We start from the raw sequence: 24339 nt of genomic DNA on the forward strand, positions 1-24339 counted from the left end.
GCAAAAATGAAAACATTCAAGCTTCTCTCTCATTTTGTATCAGGCAAGGTGATTCATGAGTTAGGCATGTAAAATATAGCCCCACAACGGAGGAAAACCTTACAAGTGAAGCCCAAAGGTTCCGTAAGAGTCTGTCCGGTGTGATCACACCTCTTAAAGGGCTATTCAAAAATCCACTATCTTATCTGGGAGCAAGCAGAAGCCTTGTGAAGTTCTGTTAAACAACAAGCATGACCATTTAAACTGGGCTAACTTGCTCTTACTAAAGTTGCATTTGCACTAGGGGTGACCCCAAATAGGCGACGAATCATTTGAAGGAGCCCGATTCAGCTTTTCATGTCATAGCTGATGCTTTGCAGTGGCTGAAGGTTTTGTGGGTCAGCAAGCATAGTTAAGGGTGTGACTGGGGTGGGGGCGGGGCTTGTAGTAAAAGAACTGTCACACTGATTGTACCGCCACTGCTTGTTATTGTTGCTCGTTCTCTCAAGATTTCTGCCTCGTCACTGACACTTTCTTCTGGTGTAAGAAGTAGTTACTTTGGCTAAAGAAAAAAATGGTAACCAGGAGTTAGCTTAGCTTTAGCTTTAGAGAGTTAGCCACTGTTTGCAAAGATGGACGGCCTGAGAGTAAAGGAGGAGGGAGACAGTGGAGACGAAGAAGCAAGGGGACGGATGGAGGTTGTGACCAAGGAGTTCTTAAAGCTTCCCGTGAGGCCAAAGTTAAGTTGGTGGCCAACGCTGGCGGTTACCAACATACTCGTGTGGGTCCAGCTGGAGGATTCCATAACAAATTTGAACTCATTTTAGTTGCAACTTACAATTTCGCTGGGTGTGTTTTCTTTCAGCTGGTTTGTGCTTTGTGGAGGAAAAAAAGAAAAGGGATCTATGACCAAAAAAAATAAAAAAATAAAAAAGCAACAACAAAAGAACATGATTGGATGGTGAAGACTTGACCAATCAGATTCAACACTCTACTCTTCTTAGTTGGGGACACCCCTAAGCTGCAGCCTCACAGAATAGTTGCTCGCTGAGCAGTAATAGTGTACACTTTGGAAGACAGCCTTGTACATCCATAGAAAAGATCTTGACAATCATTGTTGCATGAAACCTTTTCGGGAACACCCCAGTCTACCATAAACCCAATAAGTCACTCGAATAGATAGGAACCACAACAATGGTGACACCAGTTTGCCATGTATAGATGAGAAAAGAACTCCGATAGCATGTTGGAGCTAGCACACTGGCACAAGATGCAGTGAACATTGTCTATTCCTGCATGAGAATACTGGCTAGTTGACTCCCAAAGTCTGTAATGTTTGCTCTTTGCAAAACAAACTCAGTTTTCCAGCGTCTATCTCGCTTCCAGTCTGCTGAAGCACACTCACATTACTTGATAAGAAACCGACCAAATATTTTGTCACATTCTGTTTTCGTCAAGGAGTGTTTGATTGCGGAAACTTCCAAAATCTGATGCCGTCATTTGTACTTAAAAAAGGGGAATCAATTTCAAGTTGATTTCAATTCTCTAATTCTCGTTTCAGTTCCGTTGCTGTTTTTTTTTTTGTTTGTTCTTAAGGAATACTGCTATTCATTTTTTTTTAACCAGGAAGCAGCGCCCACCATCACTGCCACCTTTTCAGAACCCTCGTACCTGACTCTGCCACCTCAGCAATGTCCACCCCTTGCTCTTGTGCCATGAAGCCCAGGACGGAAAATATTGCGAAGCCAGACACAAAACTGGTACCACTGTTGAGGGCTCCCAGCAGCAAACAGTCCCTATATCACACATATGTCATGAGGAGGATTTGTTAATGAACACACAAGGATCCCTTCACCCCCCTCTGTCCCCTACCGCTAAACCCCCACTGAAAACTAACACCTCACCTGTAGCAGTTGTATTTGTACTTGTTGTAGCTCCCCAAGGATGTCATGGCGCCCAAACAGATGGCGTAGGAAAAGAAGATCTGTGTGCCAGCGTCTATCCATACCTGCCAAGTAGGGGAAGAGAACGGGGACAGAAAGGCTGAGGCCTGCTGATGAAGGGAAGCACAGGAACACGAGCACTGTGTATAGCGAGGCTGGTTTCAAGTAGTGGGTAATGGTCTAGGGAAGTCTGGCTCAGAATCTATCACAGATACAGATAAGTCCCGGTCAGGAACATCTAAATTGAGGGCTTTCAGTTCAGCTTCTGACTGACCAGTCAACTTTGTGCCTTGCGCCTTTTCCTAATGGAATATCAATGTGGTAACGTGATACACAGTCAGCTCTGCATGGGAGGTTTTATTTCGAAAATGGCGTTTCTGCGTCTGCCTTCCAACCCTGTCTTGATTTGCTCTGTGCAGCTTGATGCCAACTTGTCCCTGAAAACTAGAAGACTCGCGTATTTTTAGCAGGCAGGAGTGAAGGAAAGCATCTGTGGCACTCCCCAGACACCGTGGTGCTCCCGGCTGAATCTGGAGCATCGTCTAGAGTTGTTGTGGATGGGCGGGTATCTGCCAAGTCTTTGGGTTCGGGAGGAGTTTGTTTACTTCCTGTCAGGGATATATCATTGAATGTATTGTATCGTGGGATTATATAATGTTCTGAAGTCGCCATTTCTACTTTATGACATTAATTTGTTTCGGAACAGCAGCACACACAGATATCAGCAAGCCAGTAGAGTGGGATAATAGCAGCCCTGTGACAAGTTTATTTGACTCAGGCAGCCCCCAGCACCTACCTCTGGGTCCTTCAGGCGCGCGAGGTCAGGGTACAGGTAGAACTTGATGCCAGCGCTAGCACCTGGCAGTGTCACTCCACGAATCAACAGGACGATGAGCATGACAAACGGGAACGTGGCCGTGATGTAGACCACCTGAGGGAGATCAAAGATACAGAAGCGTATGGGATCAAAGTCGTAATCTTTCCTGTTAGGATTTGTTGAAGCATGCTGGGAAATGAGTCCCCCTTAAAAAAAACATAAATAATAGATACCATTGTAATAGTACAGAACCAGATAGTAACGATTACAGTGTGGAGAACCAGGATGACACAATTATGAGAGTAATTTTTGAATTACGACCAGAGCTGACCACAGGCGTTCCCTCAAATCAATAGCAGTTTACCATCATCTGTAACTTGGAACGGGGTGACCACACTTGGCCTTGTAGGCGAGACTTTATGACCAGAGTTACAACGTGGAGAAACCAGAAAGCATAAATCAAGCCAGACGAATCAATAAAATGTGTTGAGGCTATAAACAGAGTGTTCTAGGATGGATTAAGCTGCCTCTGATCTCAGGGAAAGCAGTTGTTGCAGTGGTGGTTGTCTGGAATGGTCTGAAACACTGCCAAGCTTCATCTATCCTTCAATATGCTCACGAGGAGCCTGGAGAGGGGCAACAACAACATTCTTTTCAATAACAGGCCGAACATGTTTTCTTCTTGGTCCACACACGGTTTAGCCTGGTGACGCCCTCCATCTCCTCTGCTCAGGTGTCACTGAGGTTCTGTCTGGCAGCGACGGTAATCTTCAGGACTGGGGTCCAACTTTTGGCTGGAGTGGTTGGCAGAGGCAGAGTCAAGAGTCGCATGAAGCGATGCAAGCAGCTGTTGAAACTCTATCAAATACATAGATATTAAAGCTGGAGCGAGAAAAACGCCTACAACCACAAACTGGAGGTTAATTTACATGAGTTTGGGAAAAGTTTTATTTTCCCAGCTCACAGTATTGCTGGTTGCTGGTGTCCGTGCCGATTGGTTTGAGGCTGCAGTAGTTTCACGCCTAACCGACACCATGCCTGCTAGGATTCACATTCTGCAAACTATCTCCACCGGAGCGTAGCCAGACCCTAGACACCGTGGGAATATATCCGCACAGTGAGTTATGGGTCTGATTTGCCAGGCTTTGTGAAGTTGGCAAGATAGTTAGAAACACTTCTATTCCATTAACTGTACCGAAGTTCTAAGGCATATCAGGTGATGTGTTTGTTCGAGAAAACGATGCAACAGAGGACAGCATTGTTGGAAGGAAATACAACAGCACGGACATGTTTTCCTGCCAGCATTTCATCGCTCTAAGAGGTTAAGGGCCCTGTTTAAGTGATCGAATGTGCACGGTCTGAGGCGTGCAGCGTTCCCGCCTTTGAGACGTGTCCCATCCATTCTAATCAGCTCTTTAATGAATATTCTGGCCGTGAAGTCCAGCGTAAGGCACGAGGTTTGTCATTAGACTCTGCTTTAGTCACACAAGTGTTTCTGGCACAACGCCATTGTTGTGTGTTGCCTCAAAGATCGAAACACACCGACTTCACGCTTAGGAACATCAGGTCAAGAAAATGACAACAGCTTAATTCAGTGCAGCGCAAGGCCCTAAAACTTAGCCATGCGCAAAATTCAAGTCCGAAACCTACGATTTGGACCTGACATGCAATGTGAAATTTTTATTTGCCTTTGAAATTGGCATCGATGTCTCTCGGTATTATGTAGACAGAAGAGAGAATAGCTGAACTCACAAAACTGTCAACACGTGTTCAGTTCCCCAAGACTTTCAGAAAAACTACAGCCCGTTTATACATTGGACTCTGTGTTTCTCGTGTTCAGACTACAGAAAAAAGAAAATCATGTGAGTGTCATCCCGTCATGGCCTGATGCCGTGAATAGGAAAGAGTATATACAGCATTGTTACCTTGCCAGTAGACTTGACCCCCTTCCAGATGCAGAAGAAGCAGATGACCCAAACAAGCAGTAAACACAGAGCCAGGTCCCATTTCACAGGACCCATCTCCTCTATGCCACTGGTGATGCCCAGCACATTATGTCTGCAGGGCGAAACAGAGAGTGAGCGCGTTCATCGGGGCAGCAGCATTTCACCAGATGATGACAAAAGGAAAGCCAACAAGCTATTCACTTCAAATTAATAACAGAAATATCCTACAATTTCACTTGAACTGGAACTTTCTCATGGCAAATTAAACCAGCACTCTGCGTGGTAACACAAGTGGAGCTTGCATGTGTGCGCTTATGTAAACTCACTCCCAGAACTCGGTGACGGGGGAGGTGAAGTTGGAGGCATTGGCAGCCAGCCAGAGGGATTTGTTCTTGCGGTAGGTGTCCTCAGTGCAGCGATCGGTGTTCCAGGGCTGATTGCACTTTGCCCACGGCAGCTCTGGCTGAAAACACTGAGGCACAGCAGAAGAAGAAGTTAAGAGTCATTGGAAACATTAATTCACACTCGCTCTTTGTGGTCCGTTGAGGCTCCAGAAGCATCTGCTCGGGTTGCGGGGGAGTCCACAGGTTATCAGATCAGCCTCAACACGTGTGTTTAGATCATCAAGGAGGCTGTACTTGACTCTTCATCCAACAACAACAAGAGGATCAAAACATCCAAATATATTTTGTGACAAATCTCCAGATCTATAAACACGTCCCGTATTAAGACCATCACGCTCCTCCTCCGTGCTCCGTGTTACCTCACAAGCTGATTTCTGCAAAATCACATGGAATCATGGGATCACACCATCATGTGAAAATGAAACAACAAAACCTCCCACAGTGGCATTGTTGCAAAGTCTGAAGGAAAACCTGAACCAAACCTCAACTAAGAAGGAGACGTTTCTACTGTTGCATGGTACATACACCGTTGTATTGCCTGAACTTGTTACACAAACACACATGACATACACTGGTGAATGTATGCGTATTTATACACACACAAAGAAAGAGGAAGCTGCCATGGTAGTTCATCCTGGGTATGAACATCCTGGGTACTTCTTAGAGAAGGGCAATTATTATAACTGTTGTTAAAACTGGTGTGTGAGTTGTGGTTCTCGTCCAGGGTACGAAGATTTACCATGTGATATTTATTCCATATTAAATTTTTCAAGTAAAACTGCTGAAATCTGTTGGTCATCAGCCCTGGAAATCCATTATCAGATTACCACGATATGAAATTGCAATTACAAGTAACGATTTCCGTTTTGGTTTTTTTGAGCAATAAGCAGGGGGATGACCATCTTGAAACCGTTCTGGAAAAGTCCAGAGGGTCCGTCAGTTAAATGGCCTCAGCCCGCATCCTTGCACAAACATTTCAGCGAGCCAATTTTTAGAGGGTCAACACACCAGAAGTCAGATGTCACACTGCCCCGACAGAAATCTACAAAGTAGCCTTGTGATACTGAGTCAGTCTTACAAGATGGAGGCAAGCTGCATAGAAATAACACAGACGCCATTTTCTTCCCCAAACCCACCTGGAACAGGTAGTAGAGGCCCCAGGCCAAGATGACGATGTAGTAGATATTCAGCAGGGACACGATCACTATGGAGGCGTAACCAATACCTGGAATCACACAGAAAGATCACCAAGATCACCGGTGGACAGTTTGTCTTGTTGACTTTCTCTCTTCCACTTGCTAAACCACCAGTGACTGTAACTGGTCATTTTGTAAACACCAGCTACCAATGCTGAAGAAAACCTTCTTAGAGTGGGACGTGTCACTGTCCTTACTAATCTTTTAAAACCCTTTGTGTTGTCCAAAAACAGGTTTACATAGATAACAATGATAACTAGACCCAAAACAGTTCTCTGAGCAACTCTGGACGTCTGATTTCCAGCCTGAGGTGGCACCATTTACCACCTGTTGTTTTGAACTGAGTAAAAAGTCGGTGGATTTGTTATAGAAGTGTTGATATTTTCCAGTTACCTTGAGTTCATACTGTAAGAACCAAAAGTAAATTTTGACTACCCAAGGTCCACAATGATTGTGTTTCAGTTAATTTCACATTCTGATGTGTTGTGCTGCACGTACCACTCTCTAGACTGGCCTTCAGACAGAGCTGGTGGTAAACACAGGATCAAGGCTGTGTGTGTGTGTGTGTGTGTGTGTGTGTGTGTGTGTGTGTGTGTGTGTGTGTGTGCGTGTGTGTGTGCGTGCAGTCCTGTATTACAACACACAGATGAGAACAGGTCTACCAATTGGGATTTGGGTGAATAATTCGTCAAGACTGTATTTGAGGTAAGAGGTCATGTAAAGGCTGTGTTCAGCTGAGGTCCCCATAAGTATACTAGACCAGTGTGTCAGTGTATTGGTGAGCATGTACAGCCGACGCTGAGGCCGCTCATCCAAATTAACATGTCCTTCGAATGTTACTGGCCATCTGTGAGTCTTTAAGAAGTGTCTGAACACATTTGAGATACATTTTTGTCAGGCCGTGTTCACCACCTGCGCGTCTTTGTGTGTCTATGGGTGCGCGCGCGTGTGTGCGTGCACTATTTCACCTTCGCATCGTGTCTTTGAAATCACTGGACTAATTAGCAGCTGCCAACCATCCACAGCTCCTGACACGCTCACTTGCTCGGATCACATGGGACAGTGCTGATCAAACAAACAGCTCCTCCATGATGTCACTTCGTGAGCTCACCTGCCGAACTCGGATGACCTCGCGCTGTTCATGTATTTACAGTAAGTTTAGAACCCGACCCTCTTTTCACATGAGCTGTAGCAACTCATTTGTTTTAACCTCACACTGACTGTACACCCACAGTTGGTGTTGGTTCAGCGGGAGTCATCTCTTGGAGCAGCGAATGTGAGGTTCTAATATTATTCAGTGTCGGGTGTCCACGAAGTCTTCAGTCCGCTAAGAAGTGGCTTGATTATGCAGTTACAAGTCCTGTAAATCAGGGGTTTGCAAAATCTCCACATAGATAAAGCCTGGAACAGGGCACCTCCCCCCCCTTACCCCCTCCATGCATTATGCTTCGTTTGGTTTCTGGATGCTTCTACGGCATTGTTACTGATTTGATCTCGTAGACATTCGACCACGCAGCTACGCTCACCTCATACTGCTGCTCGACGTCTTCAGAGTACAATGACTTGAAAATGAGTCGTTTATTAGTTTCTGACTCTAAGAAAGGAGCAAAAGTCTTGGACACGTCAACCACATATTTAACCCAACCGCTGTTCCACCTTGTGTTTCTCAAAGTTTGACAGTTTGTTAGCATGTCAAAACGTGATATTCAGGCCTTTCTTTACGCTCACTACACCCAACCTCGGCAATCTGCTCTTGAGGAAACGGCGACATCCAGAAACTCTCTCTGCTACAGAGTCCATCTTCTCCGTATCAACCACCACGCAGACTTTTCTCCTCATTTATTCACGCCATCTGTTTTCCCAGTTCAACAATGACGTCAAACGCTGGAACCGGTGCGTGGTGAGACTGAATAACAAAGTGAAAGGAAATGCCTTTCAGTCCGTGTCAGGCCGTGTTGCCCTTTTCACTCGAGATGGACTCAGGTTCCATCAGTGACAGTCCTCCCTCACAGGCTCTGAGAGGCCAGGCTTCTCTAGGCCAACAAGGTAAAAACATGCATTGATTTACTCACTCTTTCTTTATGAGAAAGCGACGGATGTTTTCCTAAACTTCTCACCTGTTATTATTTTCTATATTAGTACCATCACTTTCCCCCTCCGGCTTGTTCTTTCTTTCTTTCTTTTGCTCTTCTCTGCTCGCCATCTTTTCTTCCTCCATTACTGTCTTCTCCTGATCCAACCCCCCTCTTTTCTTTTCCTTTCTCTCTATCCTGGTTTTTATCAATACATCTCTCCACTCCACAGATCTCGCTGCTCTGCTTTTTCGTTCTCCGCCCCCCCGTCTCTCTCTGATGTGTTGCCGTGCTGTTGCCATAGCAACGTGTGATTCAGGACACTCTGTACATCGTGTCGGGTGTGTGTTTGTGTGAGTGTGTGCGAGACAGCAGGGAGGATAATGTGTCTGAACGGCAGAAAGAGAACGTGCATGTGAAAGTGAAAACTGCAGCGTGAGTAAATAATTGAATCGAGACGATAAAACAATAATCAAGATGGTAAAATTACTGGAGTCAATCTATAAGCCAGGTGGAATTACGAGCCGTATGAATATTAAAGAGAAAAGAGTGGAAAAATACCCGCAGACGTAGACAGTGAATACATTAACCTTATTCAGCTGGTAGCGCACAAGACAAGTGGGGGAGGTGAGAAAAGAAGTGAGGGAGAAGAGCCGGGAGAGGAGTGGAGGGAGAGAGGGGAAGGAAATATTACAGAAAAAACTGGAACAAAGAGGTAAACAAGACAGAAAATGGGTCGTCGCGAGGAGTGGCGACGGGGACAAAACAGACAGAAGTTCTGATGCGATGCCAGAAGCAGAACTGATAGTCGATAAAAATCAGATTTCTTCGAAGAGACGAGGTTTCACAGGCAAGGAGGTGAGAAGTAGGGAAGATTAAAGGGCGAATAGAGGCCTCAGTGTGTTGGTGTACCAGTGCATGCTTGGTTGCCTGGCAACAGTTGCAGGGTAAAGTCTCAGCAGCGTGATTGGAGGAGAGTCTGGTGTGACTCAGCCTTCTGTTGCACAGCCATTCCACTGTGAAAAACAGCAGAGGTCTGGAAAAAAAAATAAAATTCAACCCCGTCGTCGGACAGGGAGGACTTGTGACATGGAGTGCTGCGGTCATCCCTTAAATAAGGAGGCTGATGTGAAAGTGGGGCAGTGGGCGGGGGTTCAGGAAGCCATTACAATGGTCACTGGGAACTAGTTGGTGTTAAGTTGAGGTGTTAAACCCAAAAACCCCGACCCACTAGTATGTGGGTCACCTTTGGGATGCAGACGTGGGCAAACTCAGGAATAAGGTGGTTGGCGTTGTGGTCAGTGCTTTGTACACCGTGGACCCGAGTTCAAGACCAGGGTGGGGCGACTTGTAGTCGTGAGGAGTGTTTAAGGATAACCGACCAGGGGTTCAGGATCTTGCTCAAGGACAAGTGAGGACTGAACCAGCAACAAAGTTAAAAATGCTTCACGGACATTATCCGTCTAAATATCCCTGCTAGTTGAGGACTTGTATTCTGAGTAATTGTATTTTTTCTTTCACATTTTTAAGGGGCTCAAAAACTAACAAAACTGCTGTTATCAGACGTGTTCGAAACACGTGTTTTAGGGAACTTGTCTGGTTGTGCTTAACTGACCGCATCATGCCAAAAGGGAATTTGGCGATTCTGAGTTTTCACTCCTACAAACTCCTCTGGAGGATTTAACCAGACTAGACGTCAGACGTCCTAAATTGTGAAGCAGTGAACAGTGGGTCTGTGGTGTGACGCGGAACTGACATGTTTCGTCATGAAACACAAAGTCGCTGTAACTTGAGTGTTTGTTGCACAAAGTGGCCAAACAACCTCGTTAGCTAACAGTCTTTCCAACGGAACGCTGAGCGGATCCACCTCCAATGCAGCCTGGACAGCCTGAATATCTGGATGAGACTTTTTTTATTCCGCGGCAAGTTGGTGAAGGTCCCTAAAAGTAAAGTGTCACTGCCGGCTAACAAGTTCACTTCAGCACAGACAGCTTGGTGGGGGGGCTACATACCAGTAAATATGGGGCACAGCTTCTCCCAGCAGGTGATGCCACCTTCAGAGGTGAACTGCCCCAGGGCCACCTCCAGGAAGAAGACTGGCAAGCCTCCGCCAAACAGGAAAATGAAGTAGGGGATGAGAAATGCACCTGTGTGAAGGAAAGAAAAGGATGGAGCGACAGATTTGAGACCGTTAGAAAGAGAGGACAACGTTTAGGAATGGTTGAAAACAGGAGGAGCAGATGAAGGCAAGGAATGAAAACGTCAGAATGACTTCAAAGTGGAAACAATGTGAAAAAAAACCCAAATTACTAATGAATAGTTGTAGGATTTTAACGTCTTACCTCCACCATTCTTGTAGCAAAGGTACGGAAAACGCCAGACGTTTCCTAAACCAACAAAGCCGCCAGCCACAGAGAGAACAAAGTCCAGCTTGCTGGCCCACTTCTCCCGCTGGGGGTGTTTGCCCTCTGCTTCATCTTCAGGTCGGGTGCCGGGGCTCTTACCAGGCGATGGCTTCAGAGTGTCCTTGTGGAAGTCCTTCAGGCACTGGAGCTTCTCTTTTTGAGCCATTCTGTTGAAACAGCAGACAGAGAACAATCTCGTCAAAACTGCCCTAAAAAAAAAAAATCAAATGACAAAATGCAGTTCCACGTGTGACCCAAGAGAACCAAACAGCTGGGTCGAACATATCACAAACCAGATCTCAACAGAACCACTCAAGGACGTGGTAGACTGACGCAGCCACCATAACCCAACTTGGTGGTGGTTCCTTATTCTGGGTTAACCGACTGAAATCACTGATACAAAACAAGGAGCCCGAGATCTTTCAGATGTGCTCTCGGAAAATGTAATTCAGAAACTTGAAAATGTCTCCATGCTTCGGGGCCTCAAGCTTGACTTGGACTTGAGAATATAAAGGCCACAGTCCTCAGAAGGCCACAAAATCCACCTCCTGCCCCCCAAATTAGCAAAGTAGCACCGAGATCATGATATTCAGCCTGTGCATCAGCAGTAAACTGCCAGAGTTGCTATCACCAATACCCACGGAGGCAATGGAAAGCTTTTATTTTTTTATTATCTTGACTACAAATTCAAACTTGCTCTCTGGCATCGTTCAGTCAGCGTTGACTGTGAAAAACAGACTGGAACAAAAGATAAAAAGGAGTGCAAGGGAGTAATAACGGCCTCCGTCCTCCATTCTGTTTCAACGGCGGCCACCAAAGATTGTTTACAAGTGTAAGAGATGAATCTCTGGTGCTCTGGTGGTAACCTTCATGTCTCTCTGTGTGTGGACCGTGTCTATGGCGTCACATGTAAAGCCTAATTTATGCTTCTGTGTTGCGGCGATGGCGTAGCGAAGGTGTAGACCCTACGCCATGATTGAGCATTTGAAGTTCTGCATCAGGGAAACGTGTTGCTCTGCAATTAACCACCAAGCCGCTGGGGGTGTGGCAGTGTCTTTGTGTGGTTTCGGGGAGCTCTTGTCGGATTCCTTGGTGGTCGTACTTGCGGACCTCCTCAATAACCCTTTCTTCGGTTTGGTGCATTTTTGCGTGTAGCTCTCACCACAGAAACTTTACAAATGGCGGTGTTGTTGTGCTGAACCAGAAATGATGTTCTGAGCGGACCAATCACAATCCTTGACATTCGCGTCACGACACGTCGACGCAACGCGTAGTCAGGATTTTTTGGAGGTGCACATCAGGCTACAGCGTAGGGTCCTGTGTCGGCGCGACACAGAAGCATAAACCAGGCTTTAGGAAACCCTTTATCTACTAGCTAATGGAACAAGATCAGCCAGCTATCGAAAGTGGGTTTACCTGGGTTAGTAAAACCTGCAGGTATGTGCAGTGGAGAAAGGGTACAACCTGATTTTTATCAGGTGGCTTGGGCCACTGATTCCTTGAAGCAAAGTTGACAAACGTAAAATAATAATAGTGAAGAATAGCACTAGTAAAGCGCATGTAATAAATGGAAGCATTCCAGATTTACCAGAAAATAACAGAATACAATTCTACAATTTCATTTAGCAGATGCTTTTGTCCAAAGCGACGTACAACACAAGCAAGAAGTTAGACCTAATTAAGGAAAAGTCCATAGGAAGCGCAAGTGCTTCAGTTGTGATTTGGTCACAGGTACTGCCATCTAGTGGCAGAAGAAGTGTCGCCCCCCTCTCTTTTTTTTTTTATATAACAGACATACAACATCACACAACACAGTTAGTGCTACATAATCACTAAGTGCTGGGTCTTGGACCCTCTTACTTATTCTACCCCAAAGAGGAGAAGGGTCAGGTTCAGTGCCTCGGTGCTCTCTGAACAATTGAGTCTTCAATTGTCTCTTAAAAGTAGAAAGGGACTCAGCAGAATGCACAGAGTTCGGTAGTTTGTTCCACCATTTGGGAACAACAGAAGTGAAGAGTCTGGCTAGAGATTTGGAGCAGCGCTGGGCTGGAAGCACCAGGCGTCTTTGGCATGCAGAGCGTAGTGGCCGAGAAGGAGAGTAGACCTGGATCAGGGATTCCAGGTAGGCTGGAGCCGTTCTTGTGATTGTTTTGTAAGCCAAGAGAAGTGCCTTGAATTTGATCCTGGCTGCCACTGGAAGCCAGTGAAGAGAAACCAGCAGCGGGGTGACATGTGCCCTTTATGGCTGGTTGAAGACCAGACGTGCTGCTGCATTCTGGATCATCTGCAGAGGCTTGAATGAGGATGCAGGGAGGCCTGCCAGAAGAGAGTTGCAGTAGTCAATGCGTGAGATGACAAGAGCCTGAACCAGAATCTGTGTGGTCTGTTGGGTCAGGAAGGGTCTGATCTTCCTGATGTTGTAGAGGGCATAACGGCAAGACCGAGAAACTGAGGCCACATGAACCTTAAAGGTCAGCTGGTCATCAATCATGACACCCAGGTTTCTGGCTGAGTTTGTGGGCGCAAGTAGGCTCGAGTCAAGTTGGACACTGACCTGAGGCTGAACAGATGGACAAGCTGGAAAGACCATAAGTTCAGTCTTAGAGAGATTCAGTTGAAGGTGGCGTTCCTTCATCCATGTGGAGATATCAGCCAGACACGCTGATATACGATCTAAGACCGTTCTGTCATCAGGTGGAAAAGAGAGGAAAAGCTGAGTGTTGTCAGCATAACAGTGGTAGGAGAAGCCATGGGAGCGGATCACTGCACCAAGAGTGAGGTGGTGTACAGAGAGAAGAGAAGGGGACCAAGCACTGACCCCTGAGGAACCCCAGTCGATAGGCCATGTGACGTAGACACCTTTCCTCGCCATGACACTCTGAAGGATCTGCCTGTGAGGTAGGACTTGAACCACAACAAGGCAGAACCAGATATGCCGAGCTCAGAGAGTGTGGAGAGGAGAATGTGATGGTTCACTGTGTCGAAGGCAGCAGACAGGTCCAGCAGAAGTAGGACAGAGCACTGACCAGCAGCTCGAGCTCGTCTCAGTGACTCAGTGACTGACAGGAGTGCAGTCTCAGTGGAGTGGTCACACCTGAAGCCAGACTGAAAAGAGTCAAGTAGGTTGTTGTTCCGCAGATGTTCAGAGACCTGGTTGAATACTGAGCGCTCCAGTATTTTTGACAGGAATGGCAGAAGTGATACTGGCCTGTAGTTTTCAACCTTGGCGGGGTTGAGATTAGGCTTTTTGAGCTGTGGGGTGACACGGGCCTGCTTAAAAGTAGCAGGAAAAATGGCAGTTTCCAGGGAAGAATTGACAATGTGTGTGACTGCAGGTTTGATAGTGGGCAAAATGGTCTGCAGGATGCTGGTGGGTATTGGATCGAGAGGACAAGTTGTAGGTTTTGAGCTCAGGAGAAGTCTGGAGACTTCATCTTCGCTCAGGGGAGCAAAGGAGAAGAGTGAAGCAGCAGTGGAAGGTTGGTGCTGACTGGACTGGTCAGCAGCAACCTTTTCAGTAAAAAAGGAGGCAAACATGTCTGAAGTCAGCGCAGTGGAAGGCTGAGCAACTGGAGGAGAAAGCAAGGAGTTAAACGCCATAAACAGTTTTCTGGAATCAGAAGTGGCACAGATCTTGTTCTGATAGAAGGCTTTCTTCGCGGACTGTAAGCATGAGGTGAAGGAAGCAAGTTTCTGTTTGTATAAGGACAAGTCAGTGGGTTCTTGGGATTTACGCCACTTTCTTTCTGCTCCAGCTCTTTGTTCTCTCAGAACTTCAGAGAGCCATGGACTTGGTTGTTTTTTCTTGGCTGGTTTGGACACCAGGGGGCAGAGTTTGTCCAGAGAGGATGCCAGAGAGGAACAGAGTGTTTCTATAGGCTCATGAACAGAAAGTGAGGAGAAGTGCGAGTGGTCAGGCATAACGGAGTTCACCTCATCAGACAGCTGTGCTGCTGTGAGGGATTTCAGGTTTCTGCGGAAGAAAACCGTCTGTGTGGGTGTCTGCAATTGCGGAAAGGCAGCCGCAAATTTGACCAAGAAATGGTCTGACAGGTGGAGTGGGGTAACTGTCACATCTGTTATGGAGCAGTTACGAGACAGCACCAAGTCAAGGACTTTACCAGCTTTGTGGGTGGGAGGAGAAGGAGCTAGTTTGAGTGCAAAGGAGGAGATGAGTGCCAGGAAGTCGTTTGCCAGAGTTCTGTCAAGGTGAATGTTCATGTCTCCCATGACAATCAGTGGTGTGCCATCGTCAGGGATGTCAGAGAGTAACATGTCCATCTCAGAGACAAAGCCATCCAGATTACCCCCTGGTGGGCGGTATACAACCAAAACATATGCTTTGATGGGAGCAGTGACACTTAAAGCATGATATTCAAATGTTGTCTCGCTGTTCGACGGGCATAGTGCAGAAACCAGTTCTCGGGAATGAGTATGCCAGCACCGCCTCCTCGTCCAGTAGAGCGAGGGGTGTGGCTTAGTGTGGCGGACTCAGAGAGTGCAGCTGGGGTAGCAGTGTTTTCTGGGCGGATCCATGTCTCAGTCAGGCCTAGGACCTGAATGTCTGAGAGTTTCATCAGTGAACTGATGAATTCTGTCTTGTTGACTGCGGACTGACAGTTCCAAAGACCAAACGTGACCAAGTGTGGGATGGGATCACTTTCTGGGAGTGCAGACAGGTTTTGCGGATTGCGTTTCCGGAAGAGTGTACATTTTTTACGATTACCAACAATGACCGGGATGTGTGTGGGACACATTGTACGATAAACTTAAGTCGGACAGGCGGCAGCGGTAGTCGGTGTCCTAGCTCGATGGACTCGCGCAGGTAGACTCACAGGTCTTTACCTTTTGTGGTCTTAAACGCTTTGTGGGCTGACGCTCAAGCGCAGTCTGTGCTTTTAGATACCTGACCACAGTCACAGCTGTTTCCAGCTTGACCAATTGCGCCCGGCTGAACTGCCCCTGTTACATTTCACTTGGTAAACAAACAATAGAGAGTGTGACCCGCATCAGCTGACCTCACCTTTTGTTGCAGAGACAAACCGAAATTCCAGTGCCAAGCACCTAACGACCCACAACACAAAAACAAAACCAAGCAAGTTTCAGCTTTCCTAAGATGGCTCTACCTTCTTCTGTCTAAGATTCAGTGCTTGTTTGCTGAAGTTCAGATTATACTCTCTTTATAAGCTAGGCTTATAGTGAAATCCCGCCCCTGTTGATTTCACTTGTTTGCACGTTAATAGCGTTAATAAAGAGGACTTGTGTATTTTATGCCCTCCAGAACTCTGACCCAACACTGTATCCAAACCTCCATACTCTTCATGTTCCCAGCCTGTCAAATACCAACACATTCTCACGCCCCTTTGAGTCTGATACCAGAGTTCAAGGCAACCTTTGGCATCTCCATGAAGCACAGAAGGCTTTTGTTAAAAAGACGGAACTAAACCGGTGTCAGAGGGGGCGACAAGGCTGAGGAGTTCGGCAAAGAGGAGGTTCCACGAGCGAGGTCTGAGAGCACCACTGGCAGCAGAGAGAGCGAGACATTCAAATCTGGCTTACCTCAAAGATGTAAACTGTCGGGGTGCACCACAACGACATCATTACCTCACCACAGAGCCACTCTCTTGGCTTCCCTGGTATGATACTTGTCAAATTAAGTGAACAAGTCCTGGAATGATTCTCTATGGGATTTTGATTCCCAACAAGTTAAATGAATGGTCTCGGCAGGGCAAAAACTGACTGCAGAACAGACCCTGCAGAACCTGAGAAGCAGTTTCTGATAGCAGTTTCCTAAATGCTTCCAAGTCTGCAGCCCAATCACTCCAACTGTGGTTTGTACTGCAGGGAAGCTTTTCTCCCAAGTTTGCTCTCTGCTTCACTCTCACGTTATTAGTTTTAGTGATCAAAACAGGAAGAAGTGGCTAATTCCAGCATAGAAGTAGACTCCTGAGTAAACACCTGAGTGATGACTTCCATCGAAGGCGACCATTGGACCTTTATACGTATTAAGTTAGAGAGTAGCTTTATCCGTGAAAGTTAGGAAACAGATATTGCAGTTTTGTTTTTGTTGTTGTTGTTGGAATCTGAAAATTTTGAATCTGTCCTGATGGACATTGTCAAGGAAGCAAAACAGCCAGAAAACTCTAAATTCACATGTGCCTTTGTCTGATTGGCTGGACCGTACCACACTGACACACCCAGAGCTGTAAATTTCCACCTAGCAGGGGTAACGGCAGAGAGACAGTTGGGGGGCGGGGCGGGGGGCATACTTAGTAGTCAGCAGATGTTTGTCACTGTGGAAAATGTCGTGTCTTTATCTCTTTCCATCTGCCAGGCTTCACCGCCCTCGTCTTGTGCCTCTCTCTTTACCTCCCACATTCGCTGGAGGATTGAGGACATAACAAGGAGGCAAATCTCCAAAGACATAGTTTTGTATTCAATTCACTGTTTCCCAAATTATTTAAGCGTTTATTCCAGACACATCTGCCTCGTCGAGTTCCCTCAGTCCAGTTAATAATCTCACAGATAGACCTCTTGACTTACTTCCTTGACAGTTAATTAATAACGTTAAAGAGAAATGGAAAAAAACCTCCCTTTGTGTGTGTGTGTGTGCGTGCGTGTCTGTCTGTGTGTGAAAGGATGGTGACTGTGTTTGTTTTCTGCATGGACAATGGACTCTGTTATGTCTATGATAAACTGTTAAGAGATCCAATGGCCATGAGTGAAAGCAACACTTCCAGCGAAGCGACATCCTGAGGTACGAGTATGGATAATAAAAACCAACCGCGACAGACAAGAGAAGCTTGAACCCACAGACCATCTTTCATCCGATGGCAACTGAGCTGCTGACAGTCTTACAAACAACAGAAATTCATGGTAGGACCTTCTGTCTCGATGGCCGTACGGTGAAGCTGCTGTGTTCACTTCATCTGGACCCAAATTATTTCCTCTCCACTGCAACACTGACCACTCAGAGTCAAATGGGCCCACTGTGCTTTCAAAGGGATACACAGCTGCAAAACGTAGGGATTGAGAAGCAGTGTTCGTGGAGTACACACACACACACACACACACACACACACACACACACACACACTGGTAAGACGCGTTGTTGTTGCCTCCAACACCACCTCCAGAGAGAGAAAGAGAGAGAGAGAGAGAGAGAGAGAGAGAGAGAGAGAGAGAGAGAGACAGATGGGCCGTGGGAACTGTAATGAACTGAGGGATGATATAAAGCTCAGGCTAAAAGCTTGGTGTAAAACATAGAGACTCATTGTCTGGTGTGTGTGTGTGTGTGTGTGTGTGTGTGTGTGTGTGTGTGTGTGTGTGTGTGTGTAAGAGAGAAGGAGAGAAAGAAACTGGGTCTGAAACAGACCTACAGTGACTCCAGAACCAAGCTGATACCAAAACAGACACAGACACACACACACACACACACACACACACACACACACACGCACACTCCTTCCCTCCCTAACCACTTACATAACACACTTTACTATTTCCAGCGCATGTACATTTCCACTGGGCTGGCCGTCAATTAAGCCCCTCCCTCTCCTTCTCTGCTCCACTTTACTTTCGTTCCTTCTTCTCCTCCTCCTCCTCCTCTAATCCCCTTCTTCTCCTCTCCTCCTATTTTCTTTTAATTACCCCTCATAATAGGTTTATAGCTGTACATGCGCATGTTGAACCTCTCTGCTCAGTAGCTCGATCTGCTGGGCCTCCATTGTTCTCCTCGCCGTGTCAACACCTCCTGCTCTTCTTCTACTGTTCCCTCATCGTCTGCTCCTGCATCTCGCTGCGTTGGTCTCGTAGCGTTCCAGTTCCGCCTCTCAACGCTAGCACCGCCGAGGAGGTTCTGGTGTCGGCCGGTGAGCAGTGAATATCTTAGGCAGGTACAGAAGTCTTAATTTTAGAATCTACGAACAGCATTTTGAACAGGTTCCAGCTCCTGTGACGCACGCCAGCTCCTTCCCCAACGGACCTGCAGCATTGAAGAGCACTGTTCTCCTCTGGTGATGTGGAACATGTTCTCGTCCTTGACAACCGATAAACAAGTTATTAAAAACATCTGAGTAGCAACAAGAATGAAAATGCAAGTCACAGAGTAAATAATAGAAACACGGATGAGTGGAAGTTAATAAAGAAGAAAATAAAATAAAGCGCATTCCTTCCAGTCTTATCTAACAGGGGTCAACACTCTTTTCCAGGGCTTTGGGTTTTGTTTATTTGTTTTTGGGACTCTTGTTCCAGTTTACAGCCACTGTTGCTGGTTCCAGTAGGACTCTGTCCGGTGGGTTGAATGTGGAACAGGGTTCTTGGTTCCAGACTCACACTTATGACTTCTATTTTTTGCAGATCTTCCGCACCAAAACACAGGCACAGGCAGATTCAGAACACATGCTCAGACTTGCGGCGTTCACCTGGTAGTTGGGACGGCACCAGTTTGGATCACGTTCACACCACTAATGTACCGTAACATCTAATTCCACTGTCAAGGATTTGAATTACCCCCTCCCCCCCCCAAAAAAAAGGAGGTCATGTGATCACCAGTGTTTGTTAGCAGTATATTGTGACCTTAGGACTTGGAATTGATCCGGCGGTGGAGGTGATAATCGTGCTGCGGAGTCATGCACTACTGGGAAGACGCCTGCTGCCTCGTCAGGTGCTGAATCACCGGGGACGGCTTTGGAAACACAAACGGCCAAAAGAAAGAAGAGAGTTTAGCTTGCGTCACGTCTGTCAGCCCCCACCAGCCTGCAATGTTGTCACGCTCTAAATGTTCTCGGGAATATTTCTGCGTGCCCATTTTGTTGAGCAGTCCTGAAGGACTGACGGCCATCAGCCTGACTCAACACTTGGCCGTTGGTTACAGGACAAAAACCCCCCAAAACAAACACAAAGGTGACAACCCTTTTAACACGGTTGAATCCGACACTGTCGTGAGAGCTGGTTCCAACACCGCCACCGCCATCGTCTCCAGCTGAGGCGAGAACATAAACGCTTCAATGCTAACAGGGGATCGGGCCACTCCAGCAGTGGCAAGGTGGCTGTGTACCGCCCAAGTGTAAGTGGGTCAGCTGATCAAGCTGGTTAATGTGTACAGAAGAAGTTCAGAGCCAGAGTCAAGGACACACACCGCGCGCAGCAGCTCCTGCAAGGAAAAATCTTTATTTTCTCTCTCTCTTCGTTTTCATTGGCAGCAAATAATCTGATAATGTGATGCCAATGGCTGCCATTTCAACTACACACACACACACACACACACATTCCATTAATGATTTAACAGCAAACAAGGTTGCGACTGACAGTTGGACAGAGACAAACCAACTCTATTCACCACTTTGTGTGGCCTGTTTCCGATCCACCGACGCTGGTTGATCCATGATTAAAAATCCCACGTCCACATGAAGAGTCCAGGTCACGCTGATGTCACCACCAGGTGTCACACTCGACAAAGCTGAGTGGGACTGGAAAGGTCATCGTACACTCCCACGTCGAAGCAACGCCATGAGGCGTCCTGCCCTGCAGCATCGTCATGGCAACACAGACCGCAGCAACTGCGGCGGGCGCGCTCTGTAGAGCCCCACTTCCTCCAGTGCATTTCCACACCACCTCCTGCTTTGGTCTGACTCTTTCTAACTGCTGCGTTTTCAGTGAACGTCGCTCCTCGCCACGCATCAGCCGGGCTCCGCAGGCGCCGGCTAGCATTCTGACAGCGGAGCCTGACAGCCGCACCAGCCCAGGTGCTCATTACGTGTTTCTGTGCCAGAACGCGAGCAGAATCACCCTGATGCTCAGACTGAACTGCATTGGGTTTCACTTCATTATTCAGTCGCACCAGGCTCGCGTTGCAGCCGTGTTCCGAGATGGCCGCTGAGGGGGTCGCCATCGGTAACTAATCACAGCATGTGACGTCACCGTGGTGTGAAACTGGTCAGCTTGCAGAAATCGAGCGGAGACAACATAAGACAAGTGTGATATTGACAACAAATGGACCATAACCCTTCAACACCTGAGACGAGTCACGGTGCGGCAGCCAACATGCTAGCTGCAGTCAGCGGCTACGCTAGCAGGTACCACTGATGCCACTGACGGCCTTTGGTTGTCGTATGAGTTTGCTGTGAATCGTTTCATACAATTTCATTTAAAAAAAACGCAGTTTTTAAGTGCAGGTTTGTCACCAGAGAAACAGGAAGCTGCCGCTGTACTTGAGACCCACTCGTGATTCAGCACAGAAATCAACTCATCAGAAAAGTTTTGAGAACTTCGACCTCCTTCTGTGTTTACTCTGTTCACTGATCGCCTGAGAGAAAGCAAATGAGCCTCTCCCTACCTCCCTCCCTCCCTCTCCCTCCCTCCCCAGTGATCATGCTGTTATTGTATCATCACATCTTTGCTAATTTTGTCAGCTTGGTGGATTCTGAAGCCTTATCGAGGTTTAGGGAGGCGATCTGGGATCTTGTCGTGAGTACAGAAGCTAACATCTCTTCCAAATTCTGAAGTACTGTGCAGGAGTATAACAACATGTACTGAGTACGAAATACACAGGAAAATCAAGTTTATGAGCATCACCACCAGTCCCCACGGAAGTGTTATCAAGAGTGATTCGAGGTGTGAACACAGTTCAACGGTCGTGGCCGATTCGTCTCGCCCTTCAGCAGTCAGCCTGCTGAGTACTGCCGAGCCCCAGCACACGCAGTATTGTTGAAGTACACAGTGTATATGCGTCAGATACTCTGGTACAATCCTGAGCTCACAACTACATGTCACACAGCAGCCACGATTAGATTGAAGCAGCAGGACTCTCTCTCTCTCTCTCTCTCACACACACACACACACACACACACACACACACACACACACACACACACACACACACACACGAGTCGCCTATACGAAGTGAACGGGGCCATCTTATCAGCAAGTCTCCGTCACCTACAGAAGCTATGAACAATGGCGTTCCCTCTCCGCCCGGTTGATACCGAACGCTTTTGTTTACCATTTCCTCGACCACTGATTAAACGTTCTCCTGAGAGCAGAGCAGCCCGGATCAGGGGCATCTCCGTCCGCTGACCCGGTCCTCGCCGTACTTGCAACAATGTAACCAGCGATATTTAAGTGTTAGGATATACAAGAATAAATGAAAATTGAAAAACATCAGGATTTCAAAAGCCAGTTTGTGACGGCAAACTCGATTCAGGTTTTCATCGTTTTCAGGCACAGGTTGACCAGATATTCCCTCACGCTGGCTTGTCTCTGGAGCAGCGAGGTGTCCCGACGCCAGCCAGGACGGAACCACAGGTCCCTCCAGAACCTATTCCATCTTTGCGCTGATGGATGCTCTCTGAGTGAAGGTCGCCTCCTGCTGCCGTCGTCTGGCTGCCATGTTGGTTGCATTTTTATAGTTTGCTCCAAACCAGCAACGCGCATCAGGAGCATTTTTCCTTTCCTGCGACGTTCCCGCAGTGCAGTTACATGCGCCGATGGAGTCGGCTCGGGTCGGGAGCTCTCCGGTTCTGACTCGGACACAGGATACTGGATCACGTCCAGATATTCACACCTGAGTTTTCCTCCTGATTTTGGCCAGCAGTGGTAGCAGCGGAGATCAAAACGTGCCTGAATGGCGTTAACATTCCTCCAACACTGACAAACAGGTAAACACTGCGAATTCGACTAAGAGTGACACTTCGGTGTTTCCAGAACATTTCCAGAAGCTGGAAGTGTAGAAGGAGAACCGGAGCTGAAACACCTGGCCAATCAACAGGAACCGGATCGTCTTAAGATGGCCGGTAACCTTCCGTCAGCGGCGGCGTGCTGATGTCAACCCCCGTGAAAACACCTCAATACTCACAAGCTTTCAGTCAACGTTTGCTCAATTAAATCAACAGCAAAGAAAAATCTTTCACAGGACAAAACTGGCGTTTGCACTCAGCATCGCTCAGGGACGATAAGAAGAAGAGAGGCCGTTTCTGTTTTGTGGAACCAAAAATTGCTGACGATCACGGCTGCAACTCAACAAACTGCAGCGGCGGCGGCGGCGGCGGCAAGGCAGGAGTCCCACTCCCCTCGGCCCAGCTGCTTCCCTCTGCTTTGCTTGCTTTTATCTCCTTTTATTCAAAGGCTGGTTGTTGTTTTTGTGTTTTTAGTGTCTCCACTTGGTCAAACGGGTCAAAACACCAATAACAGCAAGATTTTGTAAACTCTAAAAAAGCAAAACTGCAAAACACCTGTTTTAAAAATGAGGCTTCATCATGAATAACTGAAGTACTTGAAAGGGGTGGTACCTGTGTACTTCTACTCTGTATGTTCAGTTGGTACATTTAAAGAGCAAAAATCCGCATCTGATCCACACGTCTTCCATCAGGAGTCAGGAGGAGGAGACTCAACCCGAACGGAACAGAACGGAACGGAACCAGCCGTCCAGAAACACTAAGACCCCATTTTCTCAGCCGCTGCACCACATGGAAGCCGCTCACGGACTGACGGGGAGCCGCTAGAACCCGGATGCGTCTCAGGAGCCGCGTCTAAGGGGTGGGGAGGGGGGAGGGGGGCGGTTCTCCCACGGCGTCAGGAAAAACACGCGCCTGAGTCCAGAGATCCACATCCGAGCTGTGAGGTTGGTTCTCCTCTGGAGGTACGAACCATCGCAGTACGGGGGGAGGGGAGGGGGGGCGGTGCAACGTGCGACTGATGCGCATCTCCTCGCTTCCCTTTTCTATTCACCCTCAATTAAAAAAACAAATAAGGTTCTGTCAGTCAGGAGAACGGTTCCCTCCTCAATTGTTCTTTTTAAAAACGCATCAACAAAGACGGTCGAGCGGTGTAAACAGAACCAGAGCCAGAACCAGAAGCTCGGGCAGAATCCTGAGCTGGAAGCGAGGGTTGAATTAGAAATGAACTTGAAGGAGAAAGAGAAGGAGAAGAAGCAGCAAAAAAAAAAAAAAAAAAAAAAAAAAAGACACGAGAAGGGCACCGTTAAAACGCCATTGAGGAGCTCGCGGACGTCCTGAAGCGCCGGAGCGACCGCAGCATCACACCGACACCATCAAACCCTCCGGCACACAAACGCACCACGCATCTGTGGAACCTGGACCGGGTTCCTCTTCTGCGTGTTCAAAATTCACCCAGAAACAGTATCCAAACATATAATAAGGATCTAAACTGTGAAACCAAACACACACAGAGCCCCGACGTTGAAATGAGGAGAATAAAACAAAATGAACCGTAAAAGGAGCGTCTCAGGCTCCATCACATTCCTGCTTTACAGGTGAGCACCAGGGACGTGTGTGGCTGTGAGTGAGTGTTGAATCTTTACCTGCTTTGTTGATGTGATGTTGTGAATGCTATTATTCTTCTTATTATTATTTGTTGTTGTTGTTGTCCTTTTAATGTCCTCTAAGCTCGGTCCTCCCGTGTCCGCGTCGTCCTGAGTCCGTGAGGGAGTCTGAGGCTTGAACGCGTCGCTCGCCTATATTTTAGCCTATTTATAAGCTTCTCTTTCTGACCTTTGTCTCTTAAAACGGGGGACTGGAGACATCAGCAGTAGTGGAAAATCACTAGCCTGCCTACTCTCA

The 24339-nt window shown here is 47.2% G+C and overlaps 1 protein-coding gene across 1 annotated transcript in view; it reads right to left on the minus strand.

Moving 5' to 3' along the window:
* The window catches only part of LOC147268593 (sodium- and chloride-dependent taurine transporter-like), a 34913-nt gene extending 10574 nt beyond the window's left edge, over positions 1-24339 (minus strand). The window contains exons 1-9 of the mRNA XM_086200311.1: positions 24081-24339; positions 10700-10929; positions 10370-10504; positions 6226-6314; positions 5012-5157; positions 4665-4797; positions 2719-2853; positions 1884-1987; positions 1651-1775 (exon numbers count right to left, since the gene is read on the minus strand). Coding sequence (XP_086056437.1) covers positions 1651-1775; positions 1884-1987; positions 2719-2853; positions 4665-4797; positions 5012-5157; positions 6226-6314; positions 10370-10504; positions 10700-10928 — 1096 coding nt within the window. The 5' untranslated portion in view covers position 10929; positions 24081-24339. The remainder of the gene's footprint in view (positions 1-1650; positions 1776-1883; positions 1988-2718; positions 2854-4664; positions 4798-5011; positions 5158-6225; positions 6315-10369; positions 10505-10699; positions 10930-24080) is intronic.

The sequence above is a fragment of the Aulostomus chinensis genome, chromosome 3, assembly GCF_037954235.1.
Source record: "Aulostomus chinensis isolate RoL2024-O1b breed Wild chromosome 3, RoL_Achi_v1.0, whole genome shotgun sequence".
Classification (NCBI taxonomy): domain Eukaryota; kingdom Metazoa; phylum Chordata; class Actinopteri; order Syngnathiformes; family Aulostomidae; genus Aulostomus; species Aulostomus chinensis.